Consider the following 18390-nt stretch of genomic DNA (forward strand, 5'->3'; position numbering starts at 1 on the left):
TTTGGGGCCTCTTATTGGGTACGGGGGAAAAACAAAGTCCAGGGTTTGCTTAAGGTAGAGGATCTAGGCTACTACTGTGCATAAAGCTGGGACACCAAGGGCCACACCCACCATGTGCAAGTGAACTAGAAACAACCTTAACGTTGAGTGGGGTGCCCCTGAAAATTCATAACCGTAAGCCGGTGCTCGTGGATGTCTGATGCCTGAGTTCTCACTATCACCGTGTCCCGGAAAACGAGTCTGAGAGCTCACTCTAAAGTCGTCCAGACATGCTGACATCTCCAGGGCTCTGTCAGAGTCACATGATTGCCAGAGAACCACTTTCAATTCCAACAGATACGAACTTGCACTTAAAAAGAACAACAATGCAAAACAGTAGGAGAAAAAACAAAGTACCATGAACCAGGGTCTTAAAAATTTTTGAACAGCAGAATGAGACCTGCATAGACTTGAGATGCTGGAATTATCAGCCACAGAATAGAAGATAGTCATAGTTAGTATATGATGTAAAGTTAAAGATTTTAAAGGAATTGAAAATAATAAAATGGCAAGGGCGTTTAAAAATTACCACGCATATTTGTAAAAGAATAAACTCCTAAAAATAAAAACAAAACAACTGAAATTCAGAATCTGAATGGATTTGAGAGCAGATTACACACAGAAAATGTCTAGAACGTAGGCGAGAGGAAAAGATGAAAACTATGAAAGAGAGGTTAGATGAAATGAAAGAATGGGAAGATCTGTGTACATCATGTGAGTTCATAAAGAGTGGAGAGAGAATGGAACAGAGACATTAAATTAATAGGTTAAGCCTGAGAGTTTTGCAGTGGTTATAAAACCGGATCCAGAGGAGGAGCATGCCCCAGTCAGAATAAATAAAAACATATCTACACTTCGAGAAATTAAAAAATTGGAGAATACAAAACACAAAGAGAAGATCTTAAAAGCAGCCAGAGAGACAAAAACAAATTATCTTCCAATGAATAGCAGCTGACTTTTCAGCAACACCCCTAAAAATATGTTCAGATTAGTGAAAACTGAGAGTGCTTGCTACTAAACTTCTTTAAAGAACTTAAAGGGTGCACTTGGGGCTAAAGGAAAATGCTTGTATGGAAGGTCAGAGTTGCAAGAAGGAATGAGGAGACAAGACAGGGGGAAATATATGGATATATCTAAGCAGCTACTGAATAATTAGCAATATTGAGTTGATAAAAACGAAATAAACTGAAAATAACAACTATGGCTTATCAACATGGGAGACTGCCACAGGACTTAAAATGTCCTAAGTTTCTTTCGTTGTTTAAGAGCATATAAAGAATAATTCACTTTACAGTTTGATAAGTGGCGCATGGGTGTTGAGCCTCTTACTGTGAGCACGACAGGAAGTACAGTCCTCGCTGCCACGCCAGAGAGGGGGAGGGGGCTGAGGAGGAGGCGTTTGTTCATTAGAATGAAAGAAGGAAAAGGGGGGAGAAAAACAAAACACGCACAACATAGGGCACACAGCACAAGACAAGAGAGAAAATAAAGGCAATACGTTAGCATGTACAAACTAATGGACTGCATTGGACTAAATGCCCCATTTATTTATTTATTTTTTATTTAATTTTATTTTTTAACATCTTAATTGGAGTATAACTGCTTTACAATGGTGTGTTAGTTTCTGCTGTATAACAAAGTGAATCAGCTATATGTATACATACATCCCCATATGTCCTCCCTCTTGCGTCTCCCTCCCACCCTCCCTATCCCACCCCTCTAGGTGGCCACAAAGCACCGAGCTGATCTCCCTGTGCTATGCGGCTGCTTCCGTCTAGCTATTTATTTTACGTTTGGTCGTGTATGTATGTCCATGCCACTCCCTCACTTCGTCCCAGCTTACCCTTCCCCCTCCCTGTAGCACACAGCTTTAAATACTCAATAGCTCAAGTAAAGACAAAAGTCAGTAAGATATAGAAGATTTCAACAACATAATACACAAGTTTGAGCTCATGGATTTGTGTGGAACACGGCACCCAACAACTTCTGAATGTATACAATATATATTTCAGGGCTTCCCTGGTGGCGCAGTGGTTGAGAATCTGCCTGCCAATGCGGGGGACACGGGTTCGAGCCCTGGTCTGGGAAGATCCCACATGCCGCGGAGCAACTAGGCCCGTGAGCCACAGTTACTGAGCCTGCGCGTCTGGAGCCTGTGCTCCGCCAACAAGAGAGGCCGCGATAGTGAGAGGCCCGCGCATGGCGATGAAGAGTGGCCCCCACTTGCCGCAACTAGAGAAAGCCCTCGCACAGAAACGAAGACCCAACACAGCCAAAAGTAAATAAATAAATAAATAAATAATAAAAATAAAGGAATTCCTTTAAAAAAAAAAAAGTAAAAAAAATATATATATATTTCATAGCAATCATTCATGAAGCTTTAAAAATTGTACAACTGGCCATCAAGCAATCTCAAAAATTTTCAAAGAAATCATGTAGTATAGAGTACATTCTCTGGCCCCAATGCACTTAGACATGAATAACAAAACGACAGTCATTGAACTTCACATCCTAAACTGGTAGTTGTCCCCCTAAAATGTCATATCCACCCGGAAGCTGGGAGTGTGACCTTATTTGGAAATAGGGTCTTTGCAGATGTAATCAAGTTAAATGAGGTCATGCTCAATTAGGAGGAGCCCTAAGTCCAAGGTGACCATTGTCCTTATAAGAAGAGGGAAATTTGGACACAGAGATACAGACACACAAGCACAGCCACGAGGAGATGGGGGCAGAGGCTGGAGCGATGCATCGAGAAGGCAAGGATGGCGAGCAGCCACCGAAAGCTGGGAGAGACTCTGCCTCAGAGACTCCAGAAGGAGCCAGCCCTGCCAGCACCTTGCTTTCAGACTTGTAGCCTCTAGAACTCTGAGAGAGTAAACGTTGTCTTAAGCCACCCAGCTTTTCGTACTTTGTTGGGACAGCCCTAGGAAACTAGTATACCCCATAGGTTTGGGAATTAAGAAACATACTTCTAAGTAGATCATAAGTCAAAGAAAAAAATAAAAATGGAAGTTCAAAAAGTTTTGAATTAAATGGTAATGAAAATGTCGTGTATCTAAACCTAAGAGATTAGACTTAAGCAATAGTAGAGCGGTATTTATAGTCTTAAGCTTATAAATCAGGAAAGAAGAAAGGATAAAAATAAATGAGTTAAATATCCAAGATAAGAAGTTAGAAGAATAAAAAACCCAAGAATGTAGAATGAGGGACATAACAAACATAAGAGCAGAAATCAATGAAATAAAAACAAAAAATACAGTAGCAAGTACTAGACGAACCTTAGAAACATAATGTTGCCTATTTGAAGAAGCAAGTTGCAGAAGAATACATGTAATATTCCATTTACATAGGTATTTGAAACAAATAAAACTAAACGATGTATATAGTAAACGATTTTAGGTAGGATCTCTGTCTGAGCTAGAAGGGTGGCATGGGATTGCAGAAGGAGGGAAGCAGGAGGAAGGAAGCAGTGAACTTTCTTTGTTTGGTAGCCTTTTGCAGTTCTTCTTTTACGGCTCTCCTAGTCATATCCTCTGACCGCTTTCCCATTTTTAAAAACAAGGTTATTGCTGACATGGAGGCACAAGTCCACAAGCTGAGAGAAGAGCTGATCAGCGTGAACTCCCAGCGGAAGCAGCAGCTGGTGGAGCTCGGTCTTCTTCGTGAAGAGGAGAAGCAAAGGGCTGCTCGGGACCATGCGGCTGCTGTCAACAGACTGAAGGCTGAGTCAGAAAAGATGAAAACAGAGCTGAAACAGACTCACGCCGCTGAGACAGAGATGGCGCTGCAAGAGGTAAGGTGCCCACCTGGATGGTTTGTAGGCAGTCGAGACCCGTGTTTGAAATCCACGGATGCCACCGTTATATTTAATCTCCAAGAGGTGGTGGACTTAGAATTACTCTCCAGTTTGTAAAGCATTCAAATGAGCAATCTAAGTGTCTTGCTGTATGTCTCAGGGAGTTTCCTGACTTTTCCCTTGACTTTTGTGGAGGGGATTGTATGGAATATCCCTTCCATAGCTATTAAATACACATTGTGAGAAGTGTTATAATATTATCAAATATTATACTGGTTAGGAGTATTGGGGCTGTAACCTTGAGTTTTCCTCAGGTAAGACTAGGTTTCAGATCTTTCTTATGTTGTCTAATAGTCATTTCTAGATTTTACAGTTTTTTATGTGTCCCATAGATGATGACATATTTTCCCAGATTGATATTTCAAATTAAGAACTTTCTTTAGAATTACACATTTTTGAAATATATGTCAATATAATGTTTACACATTTTGAGTTGACTTATATTCCAGAGACAGCCTCAAATATTTGTTCTTTTGATGTTCTGGAAAAGTGTAAATATTTTAATCAGGTAGTGAAAGTGAATTGCTATTAATCGTCACAACTGTCAACTGCCCCTTGAGCTCTTTAAGACCAGCCTCTATCCTGGGATCAAGACGCTTGGAAAGGGTAATTTAAGAGTCTTCTGATTTTATTTTTGTCCCACCTCTTCTTGATCTTTAAATATGAAGCCTCCATAGAGCATACCACGCCATTCTAGGTGCTGCTCTGCTGATTTTACCTGGATCGTGGCCCTAAGGCGCTCACTTTGCAGCAGTGCCGTCATTTCCCTGAGGGTCAGATTTCAGCAGACCGGGCCCGTGGCAGCCTGGCTCTGAACCCAGGGATAAACCGGAAGAGGGCTCTGAAGAGGCAGGAGTGAAGAGGCAGGAGTGAGCCTGGCTTCCTGGAGGGACCGCGAGGAGGCCGGTGTGGCTGGGAAAGATGACGGAGGAGGGGAGGACGAGGGGCTGAGGTCAAGGACGAGGCCTCTGGGGACGGACCGGGCCCCGTAGGGGTGTGGAGGCCACTGCAAGGGCTTGGCTTTGACCCCCGTAAGTAGAGGAAGCCTGGCGGGTTTGGAGCAGAGGACTGATGTGACCCGACGCGTTTGCACGGGCTCTCGGACCACGCCCACCTGCCGAGGGTGAAGGTGGAAGTGGGGAGACTAGTTCAAGAGGTATTGCAGTGACTTAGACCAGAGTTGAGAGATGCTGGGCTTGGCCAGTAGCACTGAAGGTGGTACACGGGTCCGGCTGGGTTATGGTCTGATGGTCTGCAGGCAGAGCTGACGGGATCTGCTTTGGGCTCAGACGTGGGAGTGCGGGGTCGGGGGAGAGGCGGAGGGAGAGAGAACGTGTGAGTGAGTCGCCCAGCGTGATTCCAAGGCGAGTTGCTGGAGCCACGGAGCGAGCGGAGTTACGTGCCCTTTGCTGAGAGAGACGGCAAGAGCTGCGCAGGCCACAGGGACACGACCTGGCTGAGGGGCCTTCGTCCCCCCAGTGAGGATGCTAGTGGTCCCTCCATCAGAGCAGTGCAGAGTCATGCTGTTTGATGCTAAAGTCTACAAGGTGTCAGGAAGTGGGGAATGTCCTGATACCGAGCAGTTTTAGCCCCCTGACAAGCGCCCAGGAGAGGCCGACGGGGAGGCTGCTGGGAACTGACGCACCCCGCACCTCAGCTCTGCTCGCTGCCGCCAGAAGTTCAGAGTGTCTCCAAGTAAGTGTGCTTAAATGGCACGGATACCAATGCACCTCGATTTTTTAAAACACTGGACATAGTAAAGCCAGACTTATAAAACATACAGTTTAGGCCTTCGTTTTCTTGAATCACGTGTTCACACTTTAAAGGTTTCTTTTTCTTTTTTTTTTTTTTTTTTAATTTATGGCTGTGTTGGGTTTTCGTTTCTGTGCGAGGGCTTTCTCTAGTTGTGGCAAGCGGGGACCACTCTTCATCGCGGTGCGCGGGCCTCTCACTGTCGCGGCCTCTCTTGTTGCGGAGCACAGGCTCCAGACGCGCAGGCTCAGTAGTTGTGGCTCACGGGCCTAGTTGCTCCGTGGCATGTGGGATCTTCCCAGACCAGGGCTCGAACCTGCGTCCCCTGCATTGGCAGGCAGACTCTCAACCACTGCGCCACCAGGGAAGCGCTAAAGGTTTCCTTTTAATAGGGGATGAATTTTTCAAGTATAGGTTTATATGTGTTACTAACGAACTGACAGGTTACAGATAATAAAAGAAATTAGTATTAGAAGCCATTGGAAATTTCTTTGGCAAGTATTTCTTGAATATTTTCTATATCTCAAAGGCATTATCCCAGGCACTTTGGGGCTACACAGAAAAAGGGAAAAAAAGGCACTGTCCTTAAGGAGATTATAAAACAGTAGTGGCTGCAGGACACACACACGTACACAGATAACTGTAATGCAAGGTAGAGTGTGAACTGGGGGGAAATGATTTTCTATTAAGGAAGTCAGGGGGAATTACCTGGAAGAGATGGATGTCACGTGAACTGGACACGGGTACTGTGTAGGATTTTGCTAGTAGCTTCTAAGCCACAGGAATAACAACAGCGAGAGCCAACAAGCCCGTTTACGTGGCACAGCGGTTAACGAGGGAGGGTGGTTAGTGACGAGCCTGAAGATGTCCGGGGGTCGCCGAAGGCCTCCAAAGCCGTGCTGAGTGTTTAGGCTTCGTGGGGTAGCAGGGAGGAGCTCCTGAAGGTTTTTAAGCCATGAAGTGTCAGGATCCAAGCGATTATCCGGAGACTCTTTCTAAGGTGCCGTGGAGTAGAGGTAGTTGGCGGGACTGGATTAATCCAGGAGACAGGTCCCCGAGGGCCCCTCAGAGGTACGGGAATGTGGTGGGGGCCTAGTGGTGAGCACGGGCCAGAGGAGGCGTGTTTGAGGGTCAGCCCAGCCAGGGCACCGATTAGACCTGCGAGGTGTAAACCCCGCCCTGGATGAATGGGGAATGTCGCAGTTTCTGGTCTGGGGAAGAGGATGAAGTCGGTTATGGAGGTCAGTTGCGTTTGAACCCAGCTGTGACGTTCCCTTGCGATCGAAGGGACGTTTGTAGATAATCCTAGGAAGAGCGGGACCGGGGGAGTAGCTCCAGAATGGGGCCTGCGCAGGGAGAGTACAGACCGAAAACCAGCAGGTGGGGCGGGCTTCATCGGTGAAGTCGGAGAGACAGTCCAAGAAGGGTCGTTAAGGTAAGAGGGACGCGAGAAGAAGGCATTTTCATGGGAATGAAGGAAGAGAGTATTTGGAAAGGAGGCTTGCCAAGAACGTGACAGAAAACCCGGAAGGAGGAGGGTGAAAGAAGGGCCCCAGGATGTGAAACTGAGGATCGTTGAGGACCTTGGACGGAGCGCTGCCCGTGACGGTGAGGACGTGTGGACGGAGCCCGGCTGCAGGGGTCAGGGAGCGGGGAGCGAGGAGCTGGAGATGAGGGAGAGCGTGACGCTCCAGGGAGGTGTCGTCCGGGAGTGAGGGAGGGCGCTGAGGCGGAAAACGCCTGGAAATGCGAGGACGAGGAAGAGGGAAGACGAGAGACGCGTGGAGCACCGACGCCGGTGACCCGCGCGGTGCGGGCGCGAGCGCAGCAGGCAGGGGTCTGCTCCGGGGACGCGCCCCGCTCTCCCCCGCCTGGGATGCTCTCGCGCACGTTTCCTCGTGGTCGTCCTCCTGCTCGCCCCCCCCCCCCCCCCCCCGCTCTCCTTGCGGCCCCACCTCTGGCTGACGTCCTGTCCCCCTCCCTCCTCAGCTCCTCCCGAGGTCTTCACAGCTCGTCTCACTCTCTGAATGCATCTTCCGTTTTTCACTTGTTTATTTTCAGCGCCCACCCCACCCTTAGACCATAACCTCATTAGCAGGAGCTTGTCTATCGCGTTCATTTCTGTGCCGCCAGGGTCTAGAAACCCTGGCCCGTGGTAGCTGCTCACCTGTGTGTGTTAAGGAGGGAACGGCAGGAGCCGTGACCTTCTAGGGGGAAGAAGGAAGGAGAGAATTGGGAAGGATACAGAGGAGTCTGTGGCGAGACTTGAGAAGAGCTTCTGTCCGATGTCATCTGGACCCTTAGTAGAGCATCACCGCAGTCTGTGCAGAGTGAGGAATTTCGAGACGAGTGGGGCCCCCAGGCTGCAGGCTGAGCAGCCGGCTGGGACGCCGCTGAAGGAAGGGGATGGAGGGAGCATGCGCGGGTGGGATCGGGGTTCTGCAGGGAGAGAACAGAGCGTGGCGGGGTGAGTCTGGAAGAGTGGAATGCCCTGAACTGAACGGAGAACACAAGTCATACAGGAAGATAGAAGCGGGCTTTAAGTGGAGTGAATTTAGCTGACGTGGATAATGAATTAGAATGCAGGCCCTTGGTGGCATCAGGAGGGTCTGGGGGACAGGAGGAGAGCATTAAGTTGCCATGTTAGTGCCATGAGTTCCGAAGTCCGTATGATAAAGTACAGGTGCTCTGCTCTTGATGCGAGGAGTAATTCGCATTTCCCACTGATGAATATTTTTCCTTAACTAGTTGAAGGAGTTCCCTGTGCAGTGAAGAACAGAACTGTGAGTTCCCTGAAACAGTCCTTGTGAAATATTCGTTTCCAAAGCTTCAGGATCATGCATGGTGCCTCGTACAAAGTAGGCATTCATAAATGTTAAGTGAATAAAAGAATGATGATGAACTTAGGAAATTCAGTTCTACAGTTTCTGCTACTGTGAATGGTAATATGACTAAATTAAAAATTGCTATTGATTCATCCAAATTTGGTTTCAACCCATTATATGTACTTTGGGTAGGACAAGATACATCTTTATATTAAAATATTCATTTTTTATTGTTGTAGTTCCCTTCATATTAGTAAGTTAAATGCAAAGCATAACATTTTTTAAAGATAGTTTTAAAAATTAATAGGTATTTGAGTTCTCACTATAAAAATTTGAATTAGCTCTAATGAACTGATAGATAATTCCCTTGCTAGCCTGTTGTGTCATCGTGCATGTTACTTGAATTCTTCTCACTATGTCTTATAAAAGGTTTAATGTTTTATCATTTTTCAATAAATCTGAAAGTTAAAATATTTGCTAGTGTTTCAAAATCCAGTGAGAATTGAGGGCTTTAGAAATTGATTTTCTCTCATTAAGTATAAAGTTGAGGTTCAAAGAGGAGAGAATAACCCCAGAATAATAAATAATCTAAACGTAACCTTCCCTGTGGGTCTGGGTTGTTTCAGTAGCACTTACAATGTTAAGGTTATAAAAGAATTCCTAAGTCCAGATCTCCCTGAGTTTCTGTCAGCAGCGATTTAGACCCCAGTGATATCTTCAATGGCTCTGAGTTAAGAGAAACATGAAATACCTCCACAAGGTCAAAATACTTGAAATAGAGAATCCAAGAGAATAAATGATTGACATTTGCAAAGTGAAAGCTGCTTTTCCAGCCTTTTAAAATCTTTTCAAACCAAATTGAAACAAAGTCCATAAAATATGAACCTCTGAAAAATTAAAGAACATTATTACTAAATGATGGTAGTGGGTAACTCTCAGATGTTTGATTAAAACTTTGGTATTTAAAATGTACCATTCTTTCAGAAATCTGTTCAGCTATTTTAAAAATAGCCTTTCTTGAAATAGAAGATATTTTAGAAAATATGGGAAATAGAGAGGTGTAAAATTCTCTGTTACTATCACCACCCAGAGATAACCAATAGTAGTAATTTAATATGTATATAAAATAGCTATATTAACTTAGCTGACTGAGATCATACTAAATAAACAGCTATGCCTTTTGCTTTTTTTAAGCGCTATGCTAATAATATTCCAATGTCATTTGGAATTCTTTGAAAATGTAGTTTTCATTTTTTTCATAATACTGTGTTTTATGGATGTAGCATGATTTATTGTGAAATTCCTTTATTTTTAAACGTTTAGCTTTAAACATTTTTATGTAAATTGATGCAAAAATTAACATCTTCATACATCAAATTTTGTCACCATTTCCATTTTTTTCCCCCTTAGTTTAAGATCCCAGTAGAATTACAGGGTCAAATTGCTTTTCAAAACGGTTGTACTAATTTGTATTTTCCCCAACAGAATATCTGTTTTATCTAGACAGTCCTTAGTATTAAACCTCTTCTTTGATTTGGGGAGGGGGGTGGTGAAAAACATTAATTGTTTCTAATTTGCATTTTTAAGAGTGAGACTGAACACATATAATAGATTTGTTATTCGTGTTTCATTTTCTGAGAAGTGCTTGTTCACCTCCTTTGTCAGTTTCTCTTCTGTTCATGTCCTGGTGTCCTCATCACCTTATATAAACTTGTTTATGTTTGGGATGACGAAGCTCTTTGTGGCAGGTACTTTTGGTATTTGCCTTTTAATTTTGTCATTTAATTTTATGATACACAAAATCCTTATTTGTGTTTAGTGTAATCTATCAATTCCTTTGTGAAATCTCCAGTATAAGTAGTTGTTTTAAGCTTCACGATTTGATATTTTAAAATATATGAACACATCAAGCGTTTTCCACACTGTACTAAGTAAAAAGCTCTTATGAAATTGACATAGTACTTACCCGCTTGGGCCTCTGGTCTGTAATTTTAATGGTATCTGAAGGATTATACTGGAATTCTGCCAGCCTGAAGTCATTAAAAGGCTTTGAGCAACAATTCAGCATCTTTTTCAAATTTAAGAAAAGCTCCATATGGTACAATTATTCAAATCTAAGGTCACAGAGACTACTTAAACCTTTGAAATTTATAATTAAAGGATTAATATTAACTTATGAAGACGTCATTTTGGCTTAAAGTGGATTTCTAATCCCAATTCTGTTCTTTTTACTTTGATCTTTTCCCTGAGTTTTTCCTTTGCTAAAAATGTGAAGTTTGTATCCTTAAATTTTTAAATATGATTCTCAAGCAGTTCCGATTTATAAAAATTGATTGACAAACAACATCCTGTTTGATTTTTACAGTATTCCACAAATGTTGATGAACTTCAAGTTGGTGTTTTCTTCTGGGTTTTTAACCCACAGCTTGGTATAATGGACTCTAATGATACCTCTAAAAGTAACAATAAATTAATCTGGAAAAGAAAAAACTTGCATAAATGGAAACTTGGAAAACTTTGGGTGTGTTCGTAATTTGAATATGATGGATTGGTGTTCATTTATATTAAGGTTTAGAATTTTAAAGTATCTTCAGATGGCCTCAATTGTAAACCTTCTTTGAATGGTGAAAGGGGCTATGTCTTATACAAAAGCTAAGACTTTTTTGTCATTTTGACAATACATACAAATCAGTCCAAGCCAAATATTTTAATTCAATCAGTTAATGTATCTCTGTGTAACAAGAGGAACTGTGTGTTCCTTTCAGACTCAGTTTAACATCGACGTCCAGCTTTCTCCCACTTCTTCTTATTCTGATGCGAGGCACCTGCTTCCTGGAATCGTATCTGGGGTGTCTGCTTATTCAGCAGAAGTAGCAGAGGATCTGTCATCGTTCATGCTTGAATAGTTACGTTGCCAAGGTTTTACCGCCCTCTCCTGCGTGGGCTGCAGAGTCGCGGGCGGACGAGGTGGAGAAGCGCTGCTGCCTGATGCACAGCTCCCACCGTTTCCCTGAGAGCCTCTTGCAGCCCCTCTACCTCTGCTTCCTGTAGCAGAGGGCTCCTGTTTGCCAGCAGATCTGGGAGAGCAAAGCAGTAGCTTCACTTCAAAGGCTAGCTTTCCTAGGCTAGAGAACTAAGTTTTACTAGGAGGAAATTAAAAGACAGTGTATTTTATGTTAGGGATTATTTGAAAATAAAATCTAGAATTTTAAATGAATCATTGTTTATTTTCATTTTTGAAGTAAACATTTAAAGTTTCCAAGATTAACCCCCCTTGTCATTCTGTAGCCTAACTTTCTAATACTCTAATCGCACCAGTATAAATGGGAGTTCTGCCACTCACCAGTTGTTGTTGGTTTTATACTTTTTGGACGTTCTTAAGGGAAAAATATTTACCTAGAATAAAGGAAAAAACTCTTAGGTCAGTGCAGCAAGTGATAGTAATAGATAAGTTATTGAAAGTAGAGCAGTTTACTTGCCATCTTCAGAGACTGATACCCAAACTAAGAGAGACGGGAGCAAGTAAATGAGCAGGTATTTGTGCCCAAAGCCTTTTGTGTGTGTGTGTGATTGAAGGTTAGTATTGATAACTGTACAGTTCTTTTGGTCCTTTTGGCTTCGTGGCCAAACCTATAGGAGTGTTATTTATTTATTTATTTGAAGTATACTTGGCGTACAATCATCTATTCTCTGTATCCATGGGTCTGGGTTTTGTTTTGCTTTTTAGATTCCATATATAAGTGAAATCACGCACTATTTGTCTTTCTGTGTCTGATTTATTTCACTTAGCATAAAACCCTCAAGGTCTATCTATGTTGTTGCACGTGGCAAGATTTCTTTCTTTTTATGGTTAAGTAGTATTCCACGTCTTCTTTATCCATTGATGGCTACTTAGGTTGTTTCCATATCTTGGCTATTGTAAATAATGCTGCAATGAATCTAGAGGAGTATATATCTTTGCAAATTACTGTTTTCATTTTCTTCAAGTAGATAGCCAGAAGTGAAATTGCTGGATCATGTGGTAGTTATATCTTTAATTTCTCATATTCTGTAGTGGCTGCACCAATTTACATTCCCACCAACAGTGTACACATGTAGCCTTTTCTCCACATCCTTGCCAGCATTTGTTATTTCTCGTCTTTTTGATAATAGCTATCATGACAGGTGTGAGGTGATAGCTCATTGTAGTTTTGATTTGCATTTCCCTAATTACTAGCGATGTTGAGCATCCTTTCATGTGTCTCTTGGCCATTTGTATGTCTTCTTTGAAAAAATGTCTATTTAGATCCTCTGCCCATTTTTTAATTAGTTTGGTTTTTATTGTTGAGTTGTATGAGTTCTTTGTATATATTTTGGATATTAACCCTTTATCAGATATAATTTGCAAACACCTTCCCCATTCAGTAGGTTGCCGTTTCATTTTGTTGATTGTTTCCTTTGCTGTGCAGAAGCTTTTTAGTTTGAGGCAGTCCCATTTGTTTATTTTTGCTGTTGTTGTCCTTGCCTTTGGGGTCAGATCCAAAAAAACACGGCTAAGACTGATGTTAGAAGCTTACCGCCGATGGTTTCTTCCAGGATTCTTATGGTTTCAAGTCTTACAAGTCTTGCAAGTCTTTAACCCATTTTGAGTTTATTTTTGTATGTGGTGTAAGATAGTGGTCCAGTTTCATTCTTGTGCATGTAGCTGTCCAGTTTTCCCAGCACCACTTATTGAAGAGACTGTCCTTTCCTCATTGTATACTCTTGCCTCCTGTGTCTTAAATTGACCATACATGTGTGGTTTTATTTCTGGACTCTCTATTCTGTTCCACTGATCTGTAGGTCTGTTTTCATACCAATACCATTCTATTTTTTATTTCTATAGCTTTGTAGTATAGTTTGAAACCAGGGAGCATGATATCTCCAACTTTGTTCTTCTCTCTCAAGATTGCTTTGGCTATTCGGGATCTTTTGTGTTTCCACACAATCTTTAGAATTATTTGTTCTAGTTCTGTGAAAAATGCCACGGGAATTTTGGTAGGGATTGCATTAAATATGTAGATTGCTTTGGGTAGTATGGACATTATTAATGGTATTAATTCTTCCAGTCCATGAGCATGGAATATCTTTCCATTTATTTGTGTCTTCTTTAAATTCCTTCAGCAGTGTTTTATAGTTTTCAGTGTACAGGTCTTTCATCTCTTTGGCTGAATTTATTCCTAGGTTTTTATTCTTTTTTATTCAATTGTGAGTGGGATTGTTTTCTTGATTTCTCTTTCTGATAGTTCATTATTAGTGTATAGAAGCACAACAAGTTTCTGTATATTAATTTTATATCCTGCAGCTTTACTGAATTCATTTATTAGTTCTAACAATTTTTTGGTGGAGTCTTTAAGGTTTTCTATATATGGTATTATGTCATCTGTAAACAGTGACAGATTTTCTTCCTTTTCAGTTTAGATACATTTTATTTCTTTTTCTTGCCTGATTGCTGTGGCTAGGACTTCCAATACTATGTTAAATAAAAGTGACCAGAGTGAGTATCCTTGTCTTGTTCCTGATCTTAGAGGAAAAGCTTTTGGCTTTCCACGGTTGTATATGATAGTCATACACAGACTTTATTATGTTGAGGTACATTCCCTCTTTGTTGAGAGCTTTTATAAATGGATGTTGAATTTTGTCAGATGCTGTTTCTGCATCTATTGAAATGATCAATGATTTTTATCTTTCATTTTGTTAAGGTGGTGTGTCATCACCTTATGAACCATTCTTGCATTGGAATAAATCCTACTTGATCATGGTGTATGATACTGTTAATGTATTGTTGAATTTGGTTTGATAATATTTTGTTGAGGATTTTTGCATCTATGTTCATCAGGGATATTGGCCTGTAATTTTCTTTTTTATGGTGTCGTTGTCTGGTTTTGGTATCAGAGTAATGCTGGCCTTGTAGAATGAATTTGGAAGGATTCCTTCCTCTTAAATTGTTTGAAAAAGTTTGAGAAGGATAGGTATTAAATCTCTTTGAATGTTTGGTAGAATTCACCAGTCAAGCCATCTGGTCCTGGACTTTTGCTTGTTGGGAGTTTTTTGATTAATGATTCAATCTCCTTACTAATAATTGTTGTTGTCAGAGTTTCTCTTTGTGTGTGTGTGTGTGTGTGTGTGTGTGTGTGTGTGTGTGTTTAAGATTAGTAATGACAATTGTACAATCCTTTTTGATTCTTTCAGCTTCATGGCCAAACTTATAGGAGTCTTATTGGACAGGGCATCTTCTTTTCATAACACTGAAGAAAATAAAATGAAAAAATCTGTTTCATTAGTATCTTCATCAATGATGACATGATTACAAATAACAACATAAATAATAATTTATGGCACTATCTTGATAGTTTACCATAAATAATGTGCCTATTCATCCCAATTTGCCCAGGAAAGTCCCTGTTTATACCTGTTGTCCCAGTATCCTGTATGATTTAACGGTTCCCCAGCCTCTTTCACTCTTAAACATGTCCCAGCTTGCGTGCTAAGTTATATGATTACCCTAACTGTGAAGGTACTTTTTATGTAAAGGAGGCTTTTCTTTTTATATATATATCCTATGCCTTAATTATTAAACATTATAATGGTGAATACATATATTTTAAATGAGTGCCTTTTTGACAGTAATACTGAACTTAGGTTTAGATAACTAGACTCTAGTTATTTTAATACCCCAACTAGCCTTTACTGATGTTTTTTTCCACACCAGACTAACATTTCAGTAGCATTCAATGCACTTAGCTCAAAAGTTTATTAGGAGACTTAAGGAAGTTGGAGTAAAGAGACAGAGCCTCCCTATCCACACTCTTGCCTTATTTTGCTTAGAGAGTCTCTGTGAGGGGAGGGCAGATGGCGAGCTGATGGGCGTTAGGTGTTGGGTGTTGAGTGTCAGAGCATAGTGCAGTGGAAGAGCTCTGGGCTGAGAGTCCCGTCTTGTTCTAACCATTGCTCATAATGGAAGGGAAGCAATCATGCTATGTGAGGCAGGGTTTCCTGATTCAATATTGTGATGGTTAAATAATGATTATAAGTGGTCAACTAACTGAGTTGAATTGAATACATTACAGGATACAGAAAAAAAAATGATGTACATGACTAGGAAAAGTGCAGTTGGCTTAAATAAACTTCTGCATCTTCACAAGTAATCAAGGAAGCACTAATTGAGACAAGATGCTACTTCGCATATATTGGATAAACATATTATTTTAATAATACCAAGTATTGTTTTAAATTAATAATACCAAATACCAAGCATGCAGTGAATAAATACTCTAAAATGCTGTTAGTGTGAGTATAAATTGGTACAACCTTCCTGAAAGCCTTCAGTAACCTAAGTTATTAACTTTAAAAATATCTATCTCTTTTGACTTAGTAATCTTTCCTGGTTAGCATAATACTGATACTAAAACCCCAGAAAGATATCTTCTAAACAGAAGTTAATCTCACTCTGAATATTGTTAAAAAATGAAATAAAATATTAGGCAATAGAATCTAATAGTTCATTTAAAACATCATATACCATGATCACATGGGTTTTATTCCAGGAATGCAAAGATGGCTTGATATTAGGAATGCTATTAGTATAATTCACTATATTGATAAATCAAAAGTGAAAAATTGTATATAGTCTTCTCCATATTCTTCACAGTGAGCCTAAGCTGCTGTAAAAAAAGAACCCCAAAACCGTGGACAAGTGAGATTGGGAGTTTATTTCACTCTCTCATCACAGTCTGGTTCAGGGGTGGGAACAAATGGTTCCGTCCCACTAGGTCATTTAGGAACCCAGGCTGGCTGGTGGAATGGCTCTGTCATCTTCAATGTGGAGCTTCCACCTCTGCCTTCAATGGTTCCAGTTGTCACCATTTCTCAACCAGCAGGAAGGAGGGAAGGAAGATGAGGACAAGTAATGTACTTTTCAGGAGGTGCCATGGCAATCGCATATGTCATCCCCACTCACGTTCCAGTGGAGAAATCTTAGTCCTAGGGCTGCACCTGCAGAAGCAGGGACTTGTTAGCATGTGCACATTACAAGTTGGGGGGATTATTATTTAAAGGAGAACTGATGCTAAGGGAATTAGCAGGCAATGGTGCGTTTGTAATGCTTTTAGCATTTGATGCCTATTCTGTGGTCCTAGACGCTTGCTAACAGCAGTGAACAAGGAGCCAGATATTCTTGCCTTCTCAGAGCTCACATTCCAGCAGCAGAGACAGACCTTAAGCCAAGAACATGCTATGTAAGCAGCATACATAGAATTTTTTAAAGTGTCTAAGTGCTACTGAATAAAATGATAGAGAAAATTAAGGGAGGCCCTGGAGTTCCAGAGTTGGGACCATTTAAATAGTGTGGTCAGTGTTGGCCTCACTGACAAGGTCAGTGAAGGGGTTGAGTCAGCCTTGTAGGTATTTGGAGGAGGAAATTTATGGCAGGGTGAGCAGCCAGTGCAAGGACATGGCAGCAGGGGCATGGCTGGCACGGCCAAGGAACAGCAGGGAAGCCAGTGTGAAGAGAGCCGAGCAGCCCTGGGAGAGGAAATGGGAGATGAGGTTTGGGGGGCCCCAGGGGTCCTGACCACACAGGCCCTTTGAGCCTGTCGTAAGGACTTTAACTGCAGGCATGGAAGAAAACTGAGTACCGTGCCGTGATCTGACTCAGGCTGGAAAGGGTCGTTCTAGTCGTGTGAGAACACAGGCGAGAGGCCAAGGACGAGGGCACTGCAGTAACCCTACTGAGAGGTGGCGACTTAGACCAGAGTGGCACCAGCGCTGGTGGTCAGGTTCTGGATATATTTTAAAGTTGGAGCCAGCACGACTTTCTGAGGGATTTGATATGGGATGTGAGACTAAGAAAAAGTAAGCCATAGATAAACTTACATTTAGGGGGAAAAATGGAAATATGCTAGCTCATTTCTTTGTGTGATGGGTTTATATGTGTTTTTAAATTATGTTTTTCAGTTTTTTCTAAACGTTCTATGTTATAACCACTTTGTAAGCTGAACAGTGATGTACAAATGTCACCATCTAGTTATCTTATTGCCCTGCCCCTAGGCCCTAGGGCGTCTTCAACTTTCTTCCATTTTCTGCCCCTGGGAGACCAGAGCCACACAGAAAGGGACGTGCTGTCCTCAGCCCTGGAGTTACATGAGCGGTTACACGAGTGACATCAGACACTGAGCAGCATCGTTGTGGCATCAGGAGCCCCTGCCCGCCCCTGCCTGAATCCCTGTCCCCTGACTCATCTTCCTGTCAGGGCAGGGCGGCGGTGCCCTCATGAGCACCGAAGAGGGCTGTCCTGCAGCCTGTTCATCAGGCTCTCGTCTTAGCTTCTGGAATCTTCATGGGGGTCAAAGGAAATGTGGGCTTCTCTGATGTTAGACTCCTTGTCTCTCAAGGAAAATCAAGCCCTGCGTCTGGTAGGGATGAAAGGAGAACATGGTAACACCCCCGAGACAGAGCAGGCTGGTAGTCTGAGGCCCCTGAGGGACACAGGACCATCTGGCCTCGAAGAGAAGAAGGTTAAGACTGAGACACAGGGCAGGGGTCTTCCTAAAAGACAGATCTCGTTGCTGGGTTGGATCAGGCCCTGGCAACGTCAAAACGGCCTCTCGCCTCAAAGAGAGTTATTTTAATGAGGCGGGGACAATGGAAGGAATGAAGCTCTGATTCCATTTCACTGAAATCAGAGCCTCTGTCTAGATCTGTTGGACAGCTGCCCTGAGAAGCACCAAGGAACAGCGTCAAGCAGAACCTTCAGGACAAGGTAGATTGTGAGCGAATGGCGTTTCCCACTTCTGCTTAAAAACTTCCGGGTGCCGTTGCCCACGACAAAGTGAGTTACCACAGCGCCTTAGTTTTCTGACCAAGGATTTATATAACCTCATTTCTCCTCTTCTATTTTCT

General features: G+C 42.1%; 1 protein-coding gene across 13 annotated transcripts in view; it reads left to right on the forward strand.

Moving 5' to 3' along the window:
* CEP112 (centrosomal protein 112) overlaps positions 1-18390 on the forward strand; it is a 414548-nt gene that overhangs the window by 252111 nt on the left and 144047 nt on the right. For all 13 annotated transcript variants that reach the window (XM_068530225.1, XM_068530226.1, XM_068530227.1 and 10 more), the window contains one exon: positions 3602-3832. In XM_068530225.1, the coding sequence (XP_068386326.1) occupies positions 3602-3832 (231 nt within the window). The remainder of the gene's footprint in view (positions 1-3601; positions 3833-18390) is intronic.

Source organism: Eschrichtius robustus, chromosome 20 (assembly GCF_028021215.1).
Source record: "Eschrichtius robustus isolate mEscRob2 chromosome 20, mEscRob2.pri, whole genome shotgun sequence".
NCBI lineage: Eukaryota > Metazoa > Chordata > Mammalia > Artiodactyla > Eschrichtiidae > Eschrichtius > Eschrichtius robustus.